The following is a 22,010-nucleotide window of genomic DNA, read 5'->3' as shown; positions in this document are numbered from 1 at the left end:
ACGCAGAGTGCCCACAGCGCTTGATCTGCCCTCCAGGCCACCATAACCAGCGCCTGTGAAGAGGCGCTCGATCACAACCAGGAAACACCAAGACTGTTTTGATGAGAATGACCAGGAGATCCAGGAGTTAACAAACCGGAGGCACAGGGCATTTCTAAACTTAAAGCAACAACCCAATTTGGGAGCAGCAAAGCAACTCTACAGATGGCTGAAGGCAGAGGTCCAACAAAAAAAAAAGCCACCTAAAGAATAGACAGTGGGTGGAGAACACACAGGAGATCCAGTAGCTGGCCGACAGCCATGACATGCGAGGATTCTTCACCGCAGTTAAGCCCACCACAGCCTAAGCACCCAAGGCCCCACCCTACTGCTGGTCAAGAATGGGGAGACACTCATTAAGGACACCGAGGCAGTCGGGGTCCACTGGAAGGAGCACTTCGAAGATCTCCTTAAATCGAGACCCTGCCTTTGACACAAGTATCCTCAACTCCATCCGCAGCATGCTACCAGTCACCATCTCAGCAAAACTCCAGCCCTGCATGAGGTAGAAAAGGTCATCTGTCAGCTGAAGAACAAGGCATCAGGAGCAGATGGAATCCCTGCTGAGACACTAAAGAATGGTGGAGAAGCACTATTGGCACGAATACATGACCTCATCTCGCTCATCTGGAAGGAGTAGAGCATGCCGGGAGATGGAAGGCAAAAGTGATGAAATGACAAAAGGATAATGGTGCAAGGCAAGGGGTGGTAATGGGACAAGTAAAGAAACAAAAAGGTGGGTCTAGAGGAGCTCCTGCTGTCTGAAAGAAATGGGAGCAGAGGTTAGGATTTGAAATTGTTGAACTCAATGTCGAGTCCGGAAGGTTATAAAGTGCCTTCAGTACTGTACAGTCACCTGAGAACTCACTTTTAGAGTGGAAGCAAGTCTTCCTCGATTTCAAGGGACTGCCCATCATGATGATAAAGTGCCTAACCGAATGATGAGGTACTGTTATGCGAGCTTCATTGGAACAGTATGAGGCCGAGGACAGAGAGGTCAAAGTGGGAGTTGGACAGAGAATTAAAATGGCAAGCGACCAGAGGCGTTCAGCAAAGCGATCACCCAATCTGCATTTGGTCTCCCCAATGTAGAGGAGACCACATCATGAGCAGCGAATACAGTATACTGCCCCAGTCCCAAAGGTTACAGCTGCCATTTACCTTGGATACCCTCCAATAGCTCAGTCTCCCAAATACATATTTATTACCCTCTTCAAATTCATAACATCCTCCACTCCAACTGCCTCCCCTCATTTACCACCTCTGCATGAAGAAGTTACATCTTAACTGCATAATCACCTTTTCTCATCTAATTTTGATTTCATGTCTCCATGTCCTAGAACTTGTTACTATTGAACATCTCTGTGGGATCTAGTTTATCCATTCCCTTATTTCAGATATTAAATTACCTCAAAAATAATCACTTTCTCCGAGTCTAAACACCTTTAATACCTTACTTTTCCCATCGTTCAGGTACCTAATCCCATTCTTAGTTTCCGTCTTTGTAGTTTCTTCAAGACCAGGATGTGGGTACAGAACCCAGAGCGGTACACAGTATTCTGGGTAGGGGTGAATCAGTGCTTTGTACAAGCAAACTTATTTCCTGAGATTTGCATTCTATCCCTAAAGCTGCAAACACCTCAATCACTGAACCAAAATACATCGTGCTGGTTCAAAAAGCAAAATACTGCAGATGCTGGATTCTGAAATAAAAACAGAAAATGCTCAAAATCTCAGTGGGTCAGGCAGCATCTGGGGAAGAGAGAAACAGAGTTAACGTTTCAGGTCGATGACCCTTTGTCGACGTTCTGACAAAGGGTCATCGACCCAAAATGTTAACTGTGTTTCTCGCTCCAGATACTGGCTGACCTGCTGAGATTTCCAGTATTTTTTGTTTTTAATTACATCATGCTGGTCTTGCATTTGTTGCAAATTCACATATACACATTTAGCAACAAAATACCGAGATTTAAAAATGTAAGTTAAAAGGTCCCGAAACTTTAGAGGGTACAATACTAACTGCTACATTGCTCGGTGATTCTTGATGCCTTTCTGTACCATGTCCTGCCGATTGGGACTCCTGCACTGCACCTTCTTTTATGGAGTCTACCAAAAAGAAAGATAAATGAATTAATTGGAACAAACCATTTAAGGATTTAAAAAGATATATTTTGTGCAATTAAGCATCACTTAAGACTATGTCCCATACCAGCCCTCCCACCCCATGGCTCAGCTACTAAATGGTACACGTGTACATAGCCTACAAAACAGAGGTGGCCAAATTTGTCCCTAGTTTAGCTCAGGTTAATGGGCAGAACCGTGCAGCTGGGCCCATATCCTAGGACAGGGAATGAGAGCCCATGCATCACCATCACCGCCACCTGCTGGATGTACACACACGTGGTCGTAAGGATAAATCTCAGCTGAGACTTTACAGTTATAAAGCTCCGTGTACAGGCTCGCAAGTGAAGGACAGCCACTTAGTTGAGGTGAGAGAGAGTTGCTGCTGCCTGTTGAACGAAACCAGATGGAAAATATAAAAAAGGAGCAGGAAGCGACTGCATTCTACTCTATCACATTTGGTTTCTCTGAAGTATACATAAAACTGCAGCAGAGACAACACCTTGTGTAGACTACTTGGGGTAATGCAAAGCGTCACATCAAGTGCCATGCCAAGAAACTTCTCCTCGGACTTTCCTTGCTCCATCTCCACTCAAATGTCTCGCACAAAAATGCAGCCAAGATCAGGAACTCGAGCAGTGTGCTTGCTTGCAAGCAGAGAATTGGTGTCTCGCCATTCCATGGTGTAAGGTGGCACTTTGTTCCAATGACTATACCAGCATCTCAGTGGTCAAACTCACTATTTTGCTTCAAAAAGAGATGGGTTCATATCAATGGGGCTGGCATGTGGGGTGAAACGACCAAAGAGGACCCGAGGAGTTAAAAGGATGAGCCTACTGCAACAAGCTGGAAGTTAGTAACAATGCTAGATTTTAATTCAGCTCCTTCACAGTCTTATTCAGTAACTATTCCCAGGCTGATTTCCCACCATAATAGAAAGAAAAGAACAAACATGCCTTTATATACATCAAGTTCAATAATTTCAGAGCATAACCACTGCCAATCTTTGGCTCCTGCCCCCCACCCCCCACCCCCGAGCATTATCCCACCATTCACACTCTATCTTGACTAATGTTTTTCTAACTCCTGGCATTACAATTTCAATTTGGCCCATCATCCCTTTTGTTTCTCTAATCTCTCCCGTCTTCCACCCCATCACAGACCTTCTCTTGTTCTTTCTTCCCCTCCCCCTTCTTTCAGTGCTTGTTAAGAATCTGTTCTTTCCAAACACTCTCCAGTTCTGACAAAGGGTCATCGACCAGAAACATTAACTCTACTTTTTCTGCACAGATGCTGCCTGACCCGCTGAGATTTACAGCATTTTCTGTTTTTATTCCAGATTCCAGCATTTGCAGTATTTTGCTTTTGCCTTTAGATAGGGCCTTTCATGACCTCAAAACATCACAAAGCCTTTCGCTTAAGTACTCCTGTAGTATAGGCAATGTTGTAATGTAGGGAACGACTGCAGCAGCCAATTTGTGCACAGCGAGTGCAAACAGCAGTACGATAGATGACCAGATAATCTGTGTTTTGGTGATGTTGGGTGAGGGCAACGGTCCCTCATTTTTTGGGGGTGCACTGCCCCTTTAACGGGCTGCGTGGTCATTCACATTTCCGTGCATATGCGGTTTTCCCATTGTAAAGCTGTTGAGCATCCTGCACGGGACCTCCAAACCGCTGCGTGACCGCGCAGCTCAACAGATTGAGGGATGAATATTGGCCAGGGCACCAGGAATAACTCCCCTGCTGTTCTTCAAATAGTGACATGGAATCTTTTATGTCCACCTGAGAGGGCCAACAGAGCCTTGGTTTAACGTCTCCTCAAAAAGAAATTGAGCCTCCGACAGCGTAGCACTCTTTCAGTACTGCACTGGAGTGTCAGACTAGGTTATATGCTCAAGTCTCCAGAGTGGGGCTTGAACTTACAACCATCTGACACAAAGGAGAAAGTACTACCACTGAGCCAGGGCTGGCACAGTCAGCAGTCTAATGTAAAAAAAAAAAAATTCAAACAGGAACACCCCCCAAAAAAAAATGATGTTGGGAGAACAGACAAGTTAATATTTCAGGTATGCTCCTTTCCCTAGAACTGGAACTTCACCTGTTCTGGCGAAGGTACTATCTAAATGGTATGATTTTGAGGGGTTGCAAAAATAGAGGGACTTGGGGATGCATATTCACAAAGCTTTGAAGGTGGCAGGGCAAATTGAGAAGGCAGTTACGAAAGTGTACGAGATACTTGGCTTTGTAAATAGGGACATTGAATACAACAACAAGGAAGTCATGCTAAACCTTTACAAATCTTAGGTTAGGCCTAAGCTGGAGTTTTGCATACAATTCTGGGCACCACACTTTAGGATGTCAAGGCTCTGCAGAGGGTACAGAGGTGGTTTACCAGGAATGAGTGAGTTCAATTATGTAGAGAGATTGGAGAAACTGGGATTGGTCTCCTTAGAGAAGGTAAAGGGTACACCCAATAGATTTATTCAAAATAATGAAGGGTTTTGAGAACACAAGTAGGGGGGTAACTGTTTCCTCTGGCAAGTGGGTAAGTAACCAGAGGCCATAGATTTAAAATAATTGGTAAAAGAATTACAGGAGAAATTTCTTCATACACAGGGTTGTTAAGATCTGGAACGCATTACCTGAAAGGGTGGTGGAATCAGATGCCATAGGAACTGTCAAAAGGCAATTGGACATGTACTAGAAGAGGATTAATTTGCAGGGTTATGGAGAAAAGATGGGTATGGGACTAAATTAGAAAGCTCTTTCAAATGGGCTCCTTCTGCACTGTAAGATTCTATGAAGGGTCAACACCTGAAACGTTAACATGTTTATTCTCTCGACAAGTGCTAACTGACCTGCTGAGAGCTTCCAGCATTTTCTGTTTCAGATTTCTGTCATCTGTAGTTCTTTCTTTTAGTTCACAAAACAAATTTATAATTCTTTGCAAATTTGAAAGCAAAACTGGCATGCCTTCTTTAAATATGGAGCAGGAACTATATTACTACATGCAAAATAATGGCATGGTGAGGTGAAATAGTAAACAGCATTCTTACCTGGGGATAGCCTGGATAGTGTCATCTTTGTAGGAATTTTTTCACTTGACTCTGGAAACTTGAGATAATAGGGCAATTGAAGACATCAAGGAAACAAAAAGGAGACCATTTAGCATTTGTTTCACTCAAAGCAGCTTTCAAATTGCAGCAATCCAAAAGTCATTAATGAACAGATAGCACCAGGAAAGATAGAGACAACAATCATGGGGCTAGACTTTAAGCCTTCATTTTCGGCGATTTTCTTGGCGGTACAGCTGTTTTTTGGTGAACGGCGAAAGTTTTCACTTTATAAAAAGAGTTCCGCTCACATTTTGAAACCACCACCAGGGAGCAAACCGCCCACGTGTACCACCGAGAAAACCGCCAGGATCCAAGTTCCGCCTCAACGGGGCCCATATACACCGCCGAGGAAACCGCCCACAAAAAGCTGCCGGAAACAGGGCGGTAGGCGAGTACCCTGCAAATAAAGGCAAGTTAAAGGTTTTTAAAAATTATTTTAAAAATTCTAAAACGGCGATTACGTTAAAAAGTGTCTCGAGAATGTTTTATAACTTTTTATTTATTTATTTATTTATTTTTTTTATTTTTTTTTTAAAGTGAAAAAATATTTGAGATTTCTCCCTCCCTATGCCTGGCCGCAGCCTCGGACTAAATTTTAAGTATCTACCGTCCATTATGGCAAGAACTGCCCGTTTCACCTAGTTTTTCCTTTAACAGCCGAGAATATTGGTACATTTTCTCGCCGGGCAATATTTTTTTACTTTATTATGGAAATTTGCGCCAGCGTTAGTTGCAGAACGTTAGAGGTGCTTCTGGGTAATTGGGCGGTGAGGGACTTTAGGGACAGTCTAGCCCATGGAACCCATCAATCTCAGAAATGCAGCATTTTTCCACGTTCATCCAAACACAAATTCCCTTCCACTTTATGTAAAACAGTTAACAGCCAAGTATTAAATTCAAAATGCTGCATTTAGCAGCTCATTTTCTGATGTGTTTATATTGTGCACACATGTCCACTTTAAGGCATCGTGCAATGAGTTTCACAGCGCTGAATTTGTCTAGGTTACACTGCAGTTTTCGGAAAGGAACCTTTGTGTGTCTCTCCATTATATTTAGACTGCTGCCGCTCTCCCTTGGTTCACCACCTTTGCACCATCTTACTTATCTGCATGTTCTTTTAATGTCATCTTTTCACTGCTTCACTGAGACGGTCTCAGTCTTTTAGATTATCTAACAGCTCACTGCTTCAGATAGTTTGCAGACCATTCAATCATTAATTTATGGTTGAGAATTTGTTGCTTCTTTCACTTCTCTTCCAGCACCCCCAAATCCTACTAAAAATGCTTGTTTACGTTTCAGCTCTCAAAGTGTCACAACTTGACATTATTCACTTTTTTTTCTTTTTACAGATGCCAAGGGACCAGCTGCTAGTTTCTGTTTGTATTTAAAATTTCCAGCATTTGCAATTTTTTCCCTTTTTTGTGTGTACCAATGTGGAAATTAAAAGGTGCACAATTCAACATGGCTAACCAGTGCCAGTTACATTTACTGTGGAAGCACAAACATTTCATGATGTGCAAGGAAGATTAAGCTTCACGCAGGCTCCATAAACATGGGTTGCAAATGTAATGACTTGCATTCAAAAGTACATTAAAAATGTCAGCCTACTCACATGATGCACAGTGGCTGCTGGTTCCACTTCCTGCCCTCCTGCAAGAATCGGACTCCTTCTCGGAGATCTGAATTGATCTTTCGGACTGACCATGAATGTTGTATTTGCTGGATGGGAGCTAGGCTGATAATTGGTCAGATGTACACCGGGGCCTGTAGATCTAAACTCTGCAGGATGGTACGGAGACTGCAAGGGAATAGCAGACCGAATGGGTTCCCCAAGCTGCAGAGCACTAGTGTTTAATCCAGTGGAATGAGTTCTGGAAGGCAAGATGTCAGCAGGCCCTTTAAAAGGAAACAAAATAAGTTTTTTTTTTTAAAAACACTTAAATCCAGTACAAAAAATGTTGGCCTAGTGGCCTATAATTCACTGCAATGTCAATATTTATGACAGATGTCTTTAGGTTAGACCCCCCCCCCCCACATCTTCCAGTGGCAAATTCACACCACAATTATAATGGGGACTAAGGAAATGGCAGAGAAATTAAACAAATACTTTGTGTCTGCCTTCACAGAATAAGATGCAAAGAACTGGTCAGAAATAGTGGGGAACCAAGGGTCTAACAAGAATGAGGAACTGAAAGAAATTAGTGTTAGTAAAAAAAAAAAAATTAGCCCAGGAGAAATGAATGGGACAGAAAGCAGCTAAGTCCCTTGACCTACATCCTAGGGTTTTTGAAAGTGGTGGCTATAGAAATAGTAGATGCATTGGTTATCTTCCAAAATTCCATAGATTCTAGAACGGTTCCTACAGATTGGAAGGTAGCTAATGTAACCCCGCTATTTAAGAAAGGAGGGAGAGAGAAAACGGAGAACTACAGACCAGTTAGCCTGACATCAGCAGCAAGGAAAATGCTAGAAACTATTATTAAGGACGTGGTAACAAGGCACTTAGAAAATATGATTGGGCAGAGTCAACACAGATTTATGAAAGGGAAATCATGTTTGACAAATGTTTGAGGTTGTAACCAGCAGAATAGATAAGGGGGAAACCGGTGTAAGTGGTGTATTTGGATTTTCAGAAGACATTTGATAAAGTGCCACACAAGAAGTTATTGAACAAAATTAGGATAGAATTGGGGGTAATATACTAGCATGGATTGTTAACGGACAGAAAACAGAGTAGGAATAAACAGGTCATTTTCGGGTTGGCAGGATGTAACTAGTGGGGTATCGCAAGGATCGGTGCTTGGGCCTCAGCTATTCACAATCTATATCAATGATTTGGATGAGGGAACCAAATAGAATATATCCTAGTTTGCTGATGATACAAAGCTAGGTGGGAATGTAAGTTGTGAAGAGAATGCAAAGAGGCTTCAAGGGGATATAGACAGGCTAAGTGACTGGGCAAGAACATGGTAAATGGAATATAATGTAGAGGTGTGAAGTTATCCACTTTGGTAGGAAAAATAGAAGAGTATTTTTTTGTTTTAAATGGTGAGAGATCAGGAAATGTTGGTTTTCAGAGGGACCTGGGTGTCCTGGTACATGAATCACTGAAAGTTAATATGCAGGTACAGCAAGCACTTAAGAAAGCAAATGGTATGTGTGCCTTTATTACAAGGGGATTTGAGTACAAGAGTCTCGGGGGGGGGGGGGGGGGGGGGGTAAGGTTGGACGAGATTACAGGGAGACACGGAGGGGCGAGGCCATGGAGGGATTTGAAAACAAGGATGAGAATTTTGAAACAAAGGGTTTGATTAGGGCAGGGAAAATAGAGTACGAGCAGAAGCTTGCAGGGAACATTAAAATGGACTGCAAAAGCTTCTATAGATATGTAAAGAGAAAAAGGTTAGCAAAGACAAACATAGGTCCCCTGCAGTCAGAATCAGGGGAAGATCATAACTGGGAACAAAGAAATGGCAGACCAATTGAACAAGTACTTTGGTTCGGTATTCACGAAGGAGGACACAAACAAATAAAAAAGGGGCCAGAGGGTCTAGTAAGAAGGAGGAACTGAGGGAAATCCTTATTAGTCGGGAAATTGATGGGATTGAAGGCTGATAAATCCCCAGGGCCTGATGGTCTGCATCCCAGAGTACTTAAGGAGGTGGCCTTGGAAATAGCGGATGCATTGACAGTCATTTTCCAACATTCCAGACTCGATCAGTTCCTATGGAGTGGAGGGTAGCCAATGTAACCCCACTTTTTAAAAAAGGAGGGAGAGAGAAAACAGGGAATTATAGACCGGTCAGCCTGATATCGGTAGTGGGTAAAATGATGGAATCAATTAGTAAGGATGTCATAGCAGCGCATTTGGAAAGAGGTGACATGATAGGTCCAAGTCAGCATGGATGTGAAAGGGAAATCATGCTTGACAAATCTTCTGGAATTTTTTTGAGGATGTTTCCAGTAGAGTGGACAAGGGGGAACCAGTTGATGTGGTGTATTTGTGCTTTCAGAAGGCTTTCGACAAGGTCCCACACAAGAGATTAATGTGCAAAGTTAATGCACATGGGATTGGGGGTAGTGTGCTGACATGGATTGAGAACTGGTTGGCAGACAGGAAGCAAAGGGAGTAAATGAATACTTTTCAGAATGGCAGGCAGTGACTAGTGGGGTACCGCAAAGTTCTGTGCTGGGACCACAGCTGTTTACATTGTACATTAATGATTTAGACGAGGGGATTAAATGTAGTATCTCCAAGTTTGCGGATGACACGAAGTTGGGTGGCAGTGTGAGCTGCGAGGAGGATGCTATGAGGCTGCAGAGTGACTTGGATAGGTTGGGTGAGTGGGAAAATGCATGGCAGATGAAGTATAATGTGGATAAATGTGAGGTTATCCACTTTGGTGGTAAAAAGAGAGACAGACTATTATCTGAATGGTGACAGATTAGGAAAAGGGGAGGTGCAACGAGACCTGGGTGTCATAGTACATCAGTCACTGAAGGTTGGCATGCAGGTACAGCAGTCGGTTAAGAAAGAGAATGGCATGTTGGCCTTCATAGCGAGGGGATTTAAGTACAGGGGCAGGGAGGTGTTACTACAGTTGTACAGGGCCTTGGTGAGGCCACACTTGGAGTATTGTGTACAGTTTTGGTCTCCTAACTTGAGAAAGGACATTCTTGCTATTGAGGGAGTGCAGCGAAGGTTCACCAGACTGATTCCCGGGATGGCAGGACTGACATCAAGAAAGACTGGATTAACTGGGCTTGTATTCACTGGAGTTCAGATGAATGAGAGGGGATCTCATAGAAATGTTTAAAATTCTGATGGGTTTAGACAGGTTAGATGCAGGAAGAATGTTCCCAATGTTGGGGAAGTCCAGAACCAGGGGTCACAGTCTAAAGATAAAGGGTAAGCCATTTAGGACCGAGATGAGGAGAAACTTCTTCACCCAGAGAGTGGTGAACCTGTGGAATTCTCTACCACAGAAAGTTGTTGGGGCCAATTCACTAAATATATTCAAAAAGGAGTTGGATGTAGTGCTTACTACTAGGGGGATCAAGGGGTATGGCGAGAAAGCAGGAATGGGGTACTGAAGTTGCATGTTCAGCCATGAACTCATTGAATGGCGGTGCAGGCTCGAAGGGCCGAATGGCCTACTCCTGCACCTATTTTCTATGTTTCTATGAGGCGTTGCTTAACTGGGAGGCAATGTAGGTCATAAGAACATAAGAATTAGGAACAGGAGTAGGCCATCTCGTCCCTCGAGCCTGCTCCGCCACTCAACAAGATCATGGCTGATCTGGCCGGGGACTCAGCTCCACTTACCCGCCCGCTCCCCATAACCCTTAATTCCCTTATTGGTTAAAAATCTATCTGTGACTTGAATACATTCAATGAGCTAGCCTCAACTGCTTCCTTGGGCAGAGAATTCCACAGATTCACAACCCTCTGGGAGAAGAAATTCCTTCTCAACTCAGTTTTAAATTGGCTCCCACGTATTTTGAGGCTGTGCCCCCTAGTTCTAGTCTCCCCGACCAGTGGAAACAACCTCTCTGCCTCTATCTTGTCTATCCCTTTCATTATTTTAAATGTTTCTACAAGATCACCCCTCATCCTTCTGAACTCCAACGAGTAAAGACCCAGTCTACTCAATCTATCATTATAAGGTAACCCCCTCATCTCCGGAATCGGTCTAGTGAATCGTCTCTGTACTCCCTCCAAAGCTAGTATATCCTTCCTTAAGTAAGATGACCAAAACTGCACGCAGTACCCCAGGTGCGGCCTCACTAATAGCCTATACAGTTGCAGCAGGACCTCCCTGCTTTTGTACTCCATCCCTCTCGCAATGAAGGCCAACATTCCATTCGCCTTCCTGATTACCTGCTGCACCTGCAAACTAACTTTTTGGGATTCATGCACAAGGACCCCCAGGTCCCTCTGCACCACAGCATGTTGTAATTTCTCCCCATTCAAAGAATATTCCCTTTTACTGTTTTTTCCCCCCCCCCCCCCCCAAGGTGGATGACCTCACATTTTCCGACATTGTATTCCATCTGCCAAACCTTAGCCCATTCGCTTAACCTATCTAAATCTCTTTGCAGCCTCTGTGTCCTCTACGCAAGCCGCTTTCCCACTAATCTTTGTGCAAATTTTGTTACACTACACTCTGTCCCCTCTTCCAGGTCATCTATGTATATTGTAAACAGTTGTGGTCCCAACACCGATCCCTGTGGCACACCACTAACCACCGATTTCCAACCCAAAAAGGACCCATTTATCCCGACTCTCTGCTTTCTGTTAGCCAGCCAATTCTCGATCCATGCTAATACATTTCCTCTGACTCCGCGTATCTTTATCTTCTGCAGTAACCTTTTGTGTGCCGCCTTATCGAATGCCTTTTGGAAATCTAAATACACCACATTCATCGGTACACCTCTATCCACCATGCTCGTTATATCCTCAAAGAATTCCAGTAAATTAGTTGCACATGATTTCCCCTTCATGAATCCATGTTGCGTCTGCTTGATTGCACTATTCCTATCTAGATGTCCCGCTCTTTCTTCCTTAATGATAGCTTCAAGCATTTTCCCCAGATGTTAAACTAACCAGCCTATAGTTACCTGCCTTTTGTCTGCCCCCCTTTTTTTTTTTTTAAAAACAGAGGCGTTACATTAGCTGCTTTCCAATCCGATGGTACCTCCCCAGAGTCCAGAGAATTTTGGTAGATTATAACGAATGCATCGGCTATAACTTCCGCCATCTCTTTTAATACCCTGGGATGTATTTCATCAGGACCAGGGGACTTGTCTACCTTGAGTCCCATTAGCCTGTCCAGCACTACCCCCTAGTGATAGTGATTGTCTCAAGGTCCTCCCTTCCCACATGTCAGCGAGCACAAGGGTGATGGGTGAATGGGACTTGGTGCGAATCAGGACACGGGCAGCCGAGTTTTCGATGACCTTATTTACATCAGGTAGAACATGGGAGGCCAGCCAAGAGAGCATTGTAATAGTCCAGTCTAGAGGTAACAAAAGCATGGATGAGGGTTTCAGCAGCAGATGAGTTGAGGCAAGGGCAGAGATGGGTGATGTTATGGAGATGGAAATAGGTGATCTTAGTTATTCCGTGGAACTGTGGTCAGAAGCTCATTTCATAGTCAACTATGACACCAAGGTTGCGAAGAGTGTGGTTCAGCCTCAGACAGCTGTTAGACATAGAGATGGAGTCAGTGGCTAGAGAATGGCGTTTGTGGCAGGGACTGAAAACAATGGCTTCCGTCCTCCCAATATTTAATTGGAGAAAATTTCTGCTCATCCAGACCTGGATGTCGAACAAGCAGTCTGACAATTTAGAGACCGTGGAGGGGGAAGATAGAGCTCGGTGTCATCAGCGTACATATGGAAACAGACACTGTTTCTGGATGTCGTCGTCAAGGAGCAGCATATAGATGAGAAATAGGAGGGAGCCAAGGATAGATCCTTGGGGGACACCAGAGGTAACGATGCGGAAGTGGGAAGAGAAGTCATTGCATGTGATTCTCTGGCAACAATTCGATAAATAAGAATGAAACGAAGTGAGTGCAGTCCCACCCAGCTGGATGACAGTGGAGGCATTGGAGAAGGATGGAGTGGTCAAAAGGGTACTTATGCTACTAATGATGATACTTAACTTTCTGTGACGAGTTTAGTTCGTACCTGCTGCACAAATATACCAAATTCACAAAATTCAATACATATCAATGGTGCGGCAGACAGCGAAATGCAGATTTTGCTTAATGGAGCAGCAGTGCAACTCCTACAGCAACTTTGGCATATCCGCACATCTGCTCCTCACCTCACCATTAGTTAGACAGCAAAATCTGGCCCAATGTTTATGAAGGTGGCTGAAATGACAACCTTTCCATTAATGAACATCTGGAATTTTACTAGAAAGATAAGTTATTACTTCTGTTCCTGACCTGATCAGACTCAATATTGCTAGTGCATGCTATTTCTGCTTTTCAAAGAGTTGGGAATTACCAATACTAGGGGCCATGAAATTACTGCAAATTAAGATAAATATTAAATAATTACAGGGCAATTTAATTGTGGAGAAAATAAAAAGTTTAAAATAATTATTTCAAATTCCTTCAATGGTAAAGCAAAGACTGCTGTTGGTACAGCAGTCTGTTGCACCAGAGAACCTGATCCATTGCCATCAATGCTACTCTAAGCCCAGGTGACTAAATTTAAACTGGATGAGCAGGTTTTGTTTATTCATCATTCCCCTGGAGATAGAATGGCTTTAATGAAAACAGAAAATGCTGTAAATACTCAACAGGTGAGGCAGCATCTGTGGAGAGAGAAAAAAAGAGTTAACGTTTCAGGTTAATGACCTTTCAGCACAATTGGAAAAATTCGAGATGCAACTTTTGCCTCGCACCATTATCCCTTTTTTGTCATTTAATCACTTCTGGCTTCCAAATGATCACAGACCTTCCCTCGCCTCCCCCCCCCCTTTTTGCTGCCTCTGTACTTGCTTAAAACCCGTTACATCTCTAACCTTTTCCAGTTCTGATGAAAGGTCATCGACCTAAAACATTAACTCGGTTTCTCTCTCCACAGATGCTGCCTCACCCACCGAGTATTTCCAGCATTTTCTGTTTTTATTTTAGATCGAGAGTACCCAGAGTGTTTTGCTTTTATATAGAATGCCCTTGCTTTTGCTCTGAAGACAAGCAGTCACCCTGCAGAGTGGAAAAAGAATCCAGGCAGCCTTGGGATTCAAATTCACAACCTCCCGAGCGAAAACAATTAGAGGACTTTCCATGTAGGCAAAGGAATTCTCTAAAAACAACATCAAAATGGTCACCCACCCAGAGTGCACAGCTATTTATAAACAAACATTATTTTCCTACTTACTTCCTGGTTTCAGCATTTCTTTCCGATTAGTGTCAGGTACAGTAACAGAACTTGCAGGAAGAGAGCAAATCCCATTTTTCCCTTGAGTCAATGTCTTCAATCTTTGGTTGCCACTATTTTGATAAAATTCAAGTATGTCTCAAGAGAGAAAAGAAAACAATTTGTAAGACCAAAAACAAAATTTCAAAAGCTTTAAAATTATATTGGAGGCTCCAATAAAAAGTTATAAGGGAAATAGGTAGATATAGTTTTTTTCTAAAAAAGGCAATAGAAATTTCTAATATAAAGCACACAGAAGGGATAATATAACCACAGACCACAATATTTGGCTCTTACTGAAAAGATTTATTCAACGATTACCTGTGCTCTTTCTCTGGCTGTATGTACAAGCAGATTCACCAAGCCGGATGAGCTCATTGGTTGATTCAGATCCATCTTCATCCCAGGTAGGTACAGAAGATGATGAGCTAGACCAGTTGATAACAGTTTAAAAAATCGGTATATACATAAAACGATGTTTTTTTTAAAAAAATGCACGAGAAAATCTAGATCATAATTCATAACTTAATGCGAGCTTTAACAACCAGATTATAAATTAATACCTTCATGCAAGTTTTAACAAAAAAATGGGGGGGGGTTTAGAAAAAAAGAAACGTGTAAACAAGAACTTGCATTTATATTGCGTCATTAGCCCATCCTCAGGACATCCTAAAGTACTTCACAGCCAATTAATTTGTTTTGAAATACTGTCAGTGATGACATTGTTACAAACTCGGGTCTGCTGTAGATACCATCTTGGATTCAGCCAAGTCAGTCGCTCCCATAAGCGATGTGAGCTTCTTATTTTGATGGGAATCGACTCATGCTGTCCCATATGCACGATAGCCTGACCTGGGGGTGGAATAGTGGAAACCCCTTATGACCTGAACTGGATAGCCATGTCATTTACACGTTAATTTGTTATAGCTCTCCAAAGCCAGATTGAGTTAACATTAAGTGAGCTCGATTTGAATCACTAAGTTGCTTTACTTCCCAGTATCCAACAGCAAGAGCGACGAGCTCATGGACTCTGTCTCGAAGATAGCTGCCTCGGCTACTTCCCTTCCCTCCCCTAGCCCACCAGACCAAACTTCCTCCAAGGTGCCCCCCTACCCTAGCCCTGAACTCACATCTTTCTCCACTTAATCTCCAATCTCCCTCATGTCCTCTCCACGTTCATCTTGTCCACAAGACCCACTTCCTGCTCCCTCGACCCTATTCCCACTAAACTGTTGGCCACCCATCTTCCTTATGCATCCCATGTTAGCTGATATTGTTAATGGTTTTCTCTCCTCAGGTACGGTCACCGTCTCCTTCAAATCTGCCTTCAGCATCCTTCTCAAAAAAAAAAAACAACCCTTGACCCCTCCATCCTTGCAAACTACTGCCCCATCTCCAATTCCTCTCAAAGTCCTTGAACGTGTTATCACCTCCCAAATCCATGCCCATCTTTCCCAAAACTCCATGTTTGAATCCCTCCAATCAGGTTTCCGTCCCGCCACAGTAACAAAATGGCTCTCCTCAAATTCACAAAATTACTTATTTTGAGATTATGACAAAGGTAAACTATCCTCATCCTTCTCGACCGGTCTGCAGCCTTTGACACGGTTGACCGCTCCATTCTCCTCCACCTCTTCATCGTCCAGCTGGGTGGGACTGCACTCGCCTGGTTCCATTCTTATCGATTGAACTGTTGCCAGAGAATCACATGCAATGGCTTCTCTTCCCATTCCCATATCATTAGCTCTGGTGTCCCCCAAGGAACTATCCTTGGCCCCCTCCTATTTCTCATCTAAATGTTGCCCCTTGAAGACATCATCCGAAAACACAGCGTCAGTTTCCACATGTACGCTGAAGACACCCAGCTCTACCTCACCACCACTTCGCTCAACCCCCCCCACAGACTCTAAATTGTCAGACTTGTCAGACATCCAGTACTGGATGAGCAGAAATTTTCTCCAATTAAATATTGGGAAGACCGAAGCCTGTGTCTTTGGTCCCCGCCATAAACTTCGTTCCTTAGCCACCAACTCCATCTCTCTCCCTAGCATCTGTCTGAGGCTGGACCAGATTGCTCACAACCTTGATGTCATAAGTGACCTTGAAATGAGCTGCCGACCACATATCTGCGCCATAACTAAGACCGCCTATTTCTACCTCCGTAACATCACCCGTCTCAGCCCCTGCCGCTGAAACCCTCATCCATGCCTTTGTTACCTCTAGACTTGACTATTCCAACACACTCCTGGCTGGCTTCCCACATACTATGTGTAAACTTGAGATCATCCAAAACTCAGCAGTCCGTGTCCTAACTCGCACCAAGACCTGTTCACCCATCACCCCTGTGCTCGCTGACTTACATTAACTCCTGGTTAAGCAATGCCTCGATTTTAAAATTCTCAACCTGGTTTTCAAATCTGTCCCTACGTCGGTCATCTCCTCCAGCCCCAAAATCCCTTGCCCCCCCTCCCCCCCACTACCGTGATAATGTATGCTCATCTAATTATTGCTTCTTGAGCATCCCGGATTTTAAATTGTTCATGGTGGCCTTGCATTCAGTAGTCTAGGCCCCAAGCTCTGGAATTCTCTCCCAAAACCTCTCTGCTGCTCTATCACTCTTTCTTCTTAAGATTCTCCTTAAAACTTACCTCATTCATCTGCCCTAATGGGGCAGAAATCCCGGCCTCCCCAGGTCCGTACGGAGTGTGTATGGATCTGGGAAGGCATTGCAAAAGCCGGTTTTCGGCACGCAATTTCTGGCTTGTCAGATCGTCCGTATCCCCACAGCCAGGACATTCGCATGGGCAAGATTGCGGTATTTACCCATCTCTTGCCCAACAAATGTCCTGACAACTCTTGCACCTGGTAAAAGCAGGCACAGCATCTACTTTTACCAATGCAAGAGTTTTAAAACATCAAAAAAACATAAAAATGTGTTTTAAAATTTTATTTTTATGTTAAAAACCCTGCCCACCAAGGCAAATTTATTTTTAAACCTCATTACAAAAAAAAATGGATTTCCCCACCCCCAAGACATTTATTAACCTTAATTTCAATTAATTTTAATTAAGTGAGGTATGTTTTTTTTTATTATGGTGTTTAGTGTGTTTGGGTTTCTTTTCTCATTAATAGCAATGAGAACTCATAGATACGGAGTTCTCATTGCTATTAATGAGAATGCTGTGGAATACTGTACCCGATTGCACCTTCTGCGTCCGAACCTCGAGGATCGGAGCATGCTTCGCAGTGTGGGAAGAGAAGGCCTCCCCACCAGAATCTGAGACACCTCCGGGGCCACCAGGTAATTTCGTAAAATTTCTCCAGTCGAAGGTGTTCGTCTGAAAGAAGCCTGCGACCAGAATTTCAGGGCCATTATCTTACGTGGCTCGGTGTCAAATTTTGTTTCATAACACTCCTGTGAAGCACCATGGGATGTTTTACTACATTAAAGGCGCTATATAAATACAAGTTGTTGAATGAATGTATACAGAGCAAGAGTTCTGATCAGATTCACAGATAAAATTGATACAACCTATTCTTCATGCAAGAACATGAAAATAATTTATACACTCTGGTATATTATCCCACTTCGGTGGGTCACTCGCTTCATAAACTGACTTAAGTGCTCTGCCTTTTCATGGGCCTTTCTGACAACTGCAGGTTGTATTACAAAAGACAGACTGCTTTTTAGATGTTTGAAATTCTGTTTTATTCCTGACTGTTAGTCAGAAAGGGGGATCAAAAAAAACTTACAACACAATAGTGTGTGGTAATCAATTAGAGACAAGCCACCAATATTTCATATTATTTACAGTCTTTGATGAAACATCAAGGCTAGCTTACTACTATCTACCATCTCAGACTAACCTTTTAAAAAAAAAAAAAACTTGCACCAAACCTTTTCTGTAGAAAATGGTCAAAAAACTTGAAGCATGATCGTCAAACGCAGCAGCTAATTTGCAAATTAGGTTTTTTTAAAATAAAAGTGGTGTTGGTTGAGATTGGAACATCGGCCAGGAACAGCACCCATTTTCCCTTCTAATCGTACCACACCATCCTTTACATCCACCTGAATAGGTAGGTGGGGCCTCAACTTAACTTTCAATTTAAAAGGTCGTACATCTGACAATGCAGCACTCACTCAGTACTGCATTTTAAGTGAAAGCCTAGGTTGCGTGCTCATGTCTTGGAGCAGGATTTGAATGGACAGCCTTCTAACTCAGTGAGGGCTACCAACTGAGCCCGAACTGTCACAAAGTAATCATTTGCTGCTCGCCATACAGAAGCGATTGTCATTCCTGTGACTGCAGGAAACAAAAACATTACTTGAACACTCTAAATCCAGAAAATAGACCCAACTCTTTTGATAAGGGTGCTCCTGCTCTAGGTAACGTCTCTTTGTACGAGTCCCCTAGTTCCTCTTGAAGTACACCTCTAATTACAGATATTGCTTCACTGGACAGCAGGTCAGGATCACCTATTTAAAAATATAACAAATCATATTAGAAAGGGGGAAAAGTCAAACCGTGTGCATCTTTTGTATTTACCAAAATAAAAAAGGTAATCAAATTATTTTATTAATTTTTCCTCTTGTAAATTTTTTCTCCTCCCCTCCTAAAGGAATTAACTTCATGCTGAAGTACAATTGCACTGTGCCAGTCGTGCTTTGGTATCTCACCTAATTGGTCACTATTCACGTGAGCCTCGACAGGTTATCTAACTACGTGGAGCATTACAGCAGAGACCAATGCTGTTCTCACCAGATGCATGCACACAGATTTTTTAAGCGGAGTTGCTGGTTAGCAACTCGGAGCAGGGGAACCATCACCAATTTTCCACTTCCTAACAGGGGTATGGAGGCCAATTGTACCACCCCTATTGTCGTTTCAGTGGAGATCAGATAATTCAATGCAGACCAGGGATCAAATCTATAGCTTCCCTGGTCAGTGTGGCTCAGCAACTAACTGGATAAAATAAATTTACAGTCTGTCTAAACTAAAAATCAGTATGATAAACTTTCAAACAACAATTGTTAAATTTCAGATTGATAAAGCACTCAATTGCTTGCAGTATCCATCAGTTGCAGAAAGCATAACAGGCCACGGTTCAGGCTTTTTTTTTAAAGTTACGTCATAGTAACTGGTTAATCGCTGTAGCCAGCTGATTACAAGTCAAACTAGGAAACCAAATTACTTACCATGCTGGGAGGAGGCCTCACTTATCTGTTCTGTGAGGTATTCCAGTAAACCATCAAAAATTTCCAACAGATTCCGGATGCTTTCTTTGTCATTCTGAATAATATTCTCTCCTGGGCAAGAGAGAAAGGGGTTGGAGGAGGGGAGGAAAGGGGCACTCATTAACTTGGATTATTGTAGACAAAATGACTTGTCAGTTTCATCCTAAAAAGTTATATTGTTATTCCCATGATTCTAAGCAAACATTTTAATTCTCACAAACATTACTTGGAAGCAACGCAGATACAAAGCCTCACACAATTGTTTCAGTGTTGTCACCAGAGCTATGAAATCGGCTCGAGAACACAAACAAATTCTGAACACCCACAGGCTGAACACATGAACACAACACAAGTCACCCATTCCCTACATACAACTGAAGCTGTGTGAACTTTGCTTCAAAGCATATTTTCCATTTTGAGATACAAAGTTACTTTATTTATTACTGACCGGTTATATGTGACAAACTGATCTGTAAGTAGTCCAAAGCCAGTGAATCAATCACTGCCTGCACGTTATGGGCATCATCTTCTTGATTTTTGGGAGTAGCTATGTAATCTGTAATAGATTAAAAGGTTACATGCAAATTTTGCTCATTAACATACAGCAGCACAGCAAGTCAACCTTTGAAACTGCTACAGTACTGAGCCAAGTTTCTTTATTACAAATGATCAATTGTGACTCACTTACCTGGGACCTTTTCCCCGAGAATAGCTTCATAAAGAGCAATAAATACACTTGCATCACACTCACAAAGCTTTGTCACCCTCCGATTAATATGGCACTTGCTAAAGAGATTATTGGCAACGGTAATCCAATCTAGAAATAGGGGCAGAAAAATAGAGCAATATTAATGTACAACACATTTTTTGTGGTACGATGTGAAGAATATACCTGTAGACAGGTAGATGCAAGACAGATTAAATTAAATTAACAAGGTGGCATCTATAATTTTCCACAAGAATACAAAGCTTACTGGGACAGGGTGCAACTTTAAAAAAAAATACAACTACACTTTTAGAAATTAGATCAAGAAAGAAGCAAGAGTATGTTTATAAAAAAGTTTGAAATGATTGACGCCCTCTGAAGCATATCTATATATATATCCCTCCAACTCGTGCTTAAGAAAACAAACATTCTTTGGAATTGGTTTATAGCTGTTGTGCAGTTAAAAACGTCAAATTCTATTGAAACAGAAGTGACTTAATGCGGTGATGCCAATTGTTGATGTCTAAATTTCCAATTTCGAAAGTTCTTTTTAAAAAATAGTGCAAGCAGAGCTGTGACTTACTGTAAATTCAGACACAACCAAGAACGTGTAAATTATACCAACAATGTTTCAAAAAGTTTTACTTTTTTTTGCTCAGTCAGGTCTCCGAAATATTCAAAAGCCCAATGCCATGCTCAAGAGTCTCCAAACCAAACTACTGGATAGTCACAAAGTTTCTGTTTGCCCAATATGGAGATTACAATCCCATTCCCCCTCCGGCGTTACAAACTCTACTTCTTTGGGTTTAAATAAGTAACAGCAGAAGCTTTGAGAGCCCTCCCCACACAATTGGGCCTAAGTTTCGAGCCGTGCCTAGAACGGCGCAGTCTCGACCTGGACGCCCGTTTTTCGCGCCACAAAAAACCCTCCAGATTCTCCACTTCCCTGCAGGTCCTCTGGCCCTCGGCGCAGCGCAGCAGGAGCTGTAGGGGGCGGAGCCAGGTCCCTGCGCTGAAAACAGTGCCGGGACCTCTGCACATGCGCGCTACAGTGGGCGCGCATGTGCAGTAGCTTCAGGCGCCCAAAACGGTGTGGGAGGGGCCGAAGCACGCAGCCCCTAGCCCTGGCCCAATGGCCTCACTGGGGCTGCGTGCATAAGGCTCCTCCCACGGCCATCTCCTGCTTCCTCCCGACCCGACTCCCGCTTTCCGCCTCCGGACCCGACCCCGCCTGGACCCTCCCCCCCGCCCCCGCACCGGACCCTCCCCCCCCGCCCCTGCACCGGACCCGACTCCTGCTCCCCACACCCCCCCCCCCGGACCCGACTCCTGCTCTCCCCCCCCCCCCCCCCCCCGGACCCGACTCCTGCTCTCCCCCCCCCCCCCCCCCAGACTGGATCCGACCCGACCTCCCTCCCCCCAACCCGACGCCACCTACCGTAAATCTGGTGCTGGGGACGGGCCCGGCCCGTTCAGCCCCCCCCCCCCCCAAATCTCCTTTCCTCCCCCCACCACCCCCCCTCTCCTTTCCTCACCCCCCATCTCCTTTTCTCTCCCCCCCCTTTTCTCTCTCTTTCACCCCCCCTCCATCTCATTTTCTCTCTCTCCTCCACCCCCCTCCATCTCCTTTTCTCTCTTCTCCCCCACCCCCCTCCATCTCCTTTTCTCTCTTCTCCCCCCCCCATCTCCTTTTCTCTCTTCCCCCCCCCCCATCTCCTTTTCTCTCTTCCCCCCCCCCCCCCCATCTCCTTTTCTCTCTTCCCCCCCCCCCCCATCTCCTTTTCTCTCTTCCCCCCCCCCCCCCCATCTCCTTTTCTCTCTTCCCCCCCCCCCCCCCCATCTCCTTTTC

The 22,010-nt window shown here is 43.7% G+C and overlaps 1 protein-coding gene across 1 annotated transcript in view; it reads right to left on the bottom strand.

The window, feature by feature from the left end:
* The window catches only part of LOC139226230 (centrosomal protein of 95 kDa-like), a 59,185-nt gene extending 38,787 nt beyond the window's left edge, over positions 1 to 20,398 (bottom strand). Inside the window, exons 1-10 of the mRNA XM_070856852.1 lie at positions 20,389 to 20,398; positions 20,144 to 20,272; positions 19,904 to 20,011; positions 19,417 to 19,527; positions 18,579 to 18,696; positions 14,541 to 14,647; positions 14,181 to 14,318; positions 6,892 to 7,175; positions 5,220 to 5,277; positions 2,060 to 2,145 (exon numbers count right to left, since the gene is read on the bottom strand). Of these exons, the coding sequence (XP_070712953.1) occupies positions 2,060 to 2,145; positions 5,220 to 5,277; positions 6,892 to 7,175; positions 14,181 to 14,318; positions 14,541 to 14,647; positions 18,579 to 18,696; positions 19,417 to 19,527; positions 19,904 to 20,011; positions 20,144 to 20,272; positions 20,389 to 20,398 (1,149 nt within the window). The remainder of the gene's footprint in view (positions 1 to 2,059; positions 2,146 to 5,219; positions 5,278 to 6,891; positions 7,176 to 14,180; positions 14,319 to 14,540; positions 14,648 to 18,578; positions 18,697 to 19,416; positions 19,528 to 19,903; positions 20,012 to 20,143; positions 20,273 to 20,388) is intronic.
* Positions 20,399 to 22,010: the final 1,612 nt, after the last annotated feature.

The sequence above is a fragment of the Pristiophorus japonicus genome, chromosome 16, assembly GCF_044704955.1.
Source record: "Pristiophorus japonicus isolate sPriJap1 chromosome 16, sPriJap1.hap1, whole genome shotgun sequence".
Classification (NCBI taxonomy): Eukaryota; Metazoa; Chordata; class Chondrichthyes; family Pristiophoridae; genus Pristiophorus; species Pristiophorus japonicus.
Note: the sequence above shows the minus strand (reverse complement) of the source record. Positions and strands in the feature narration are given on the sequence as shown.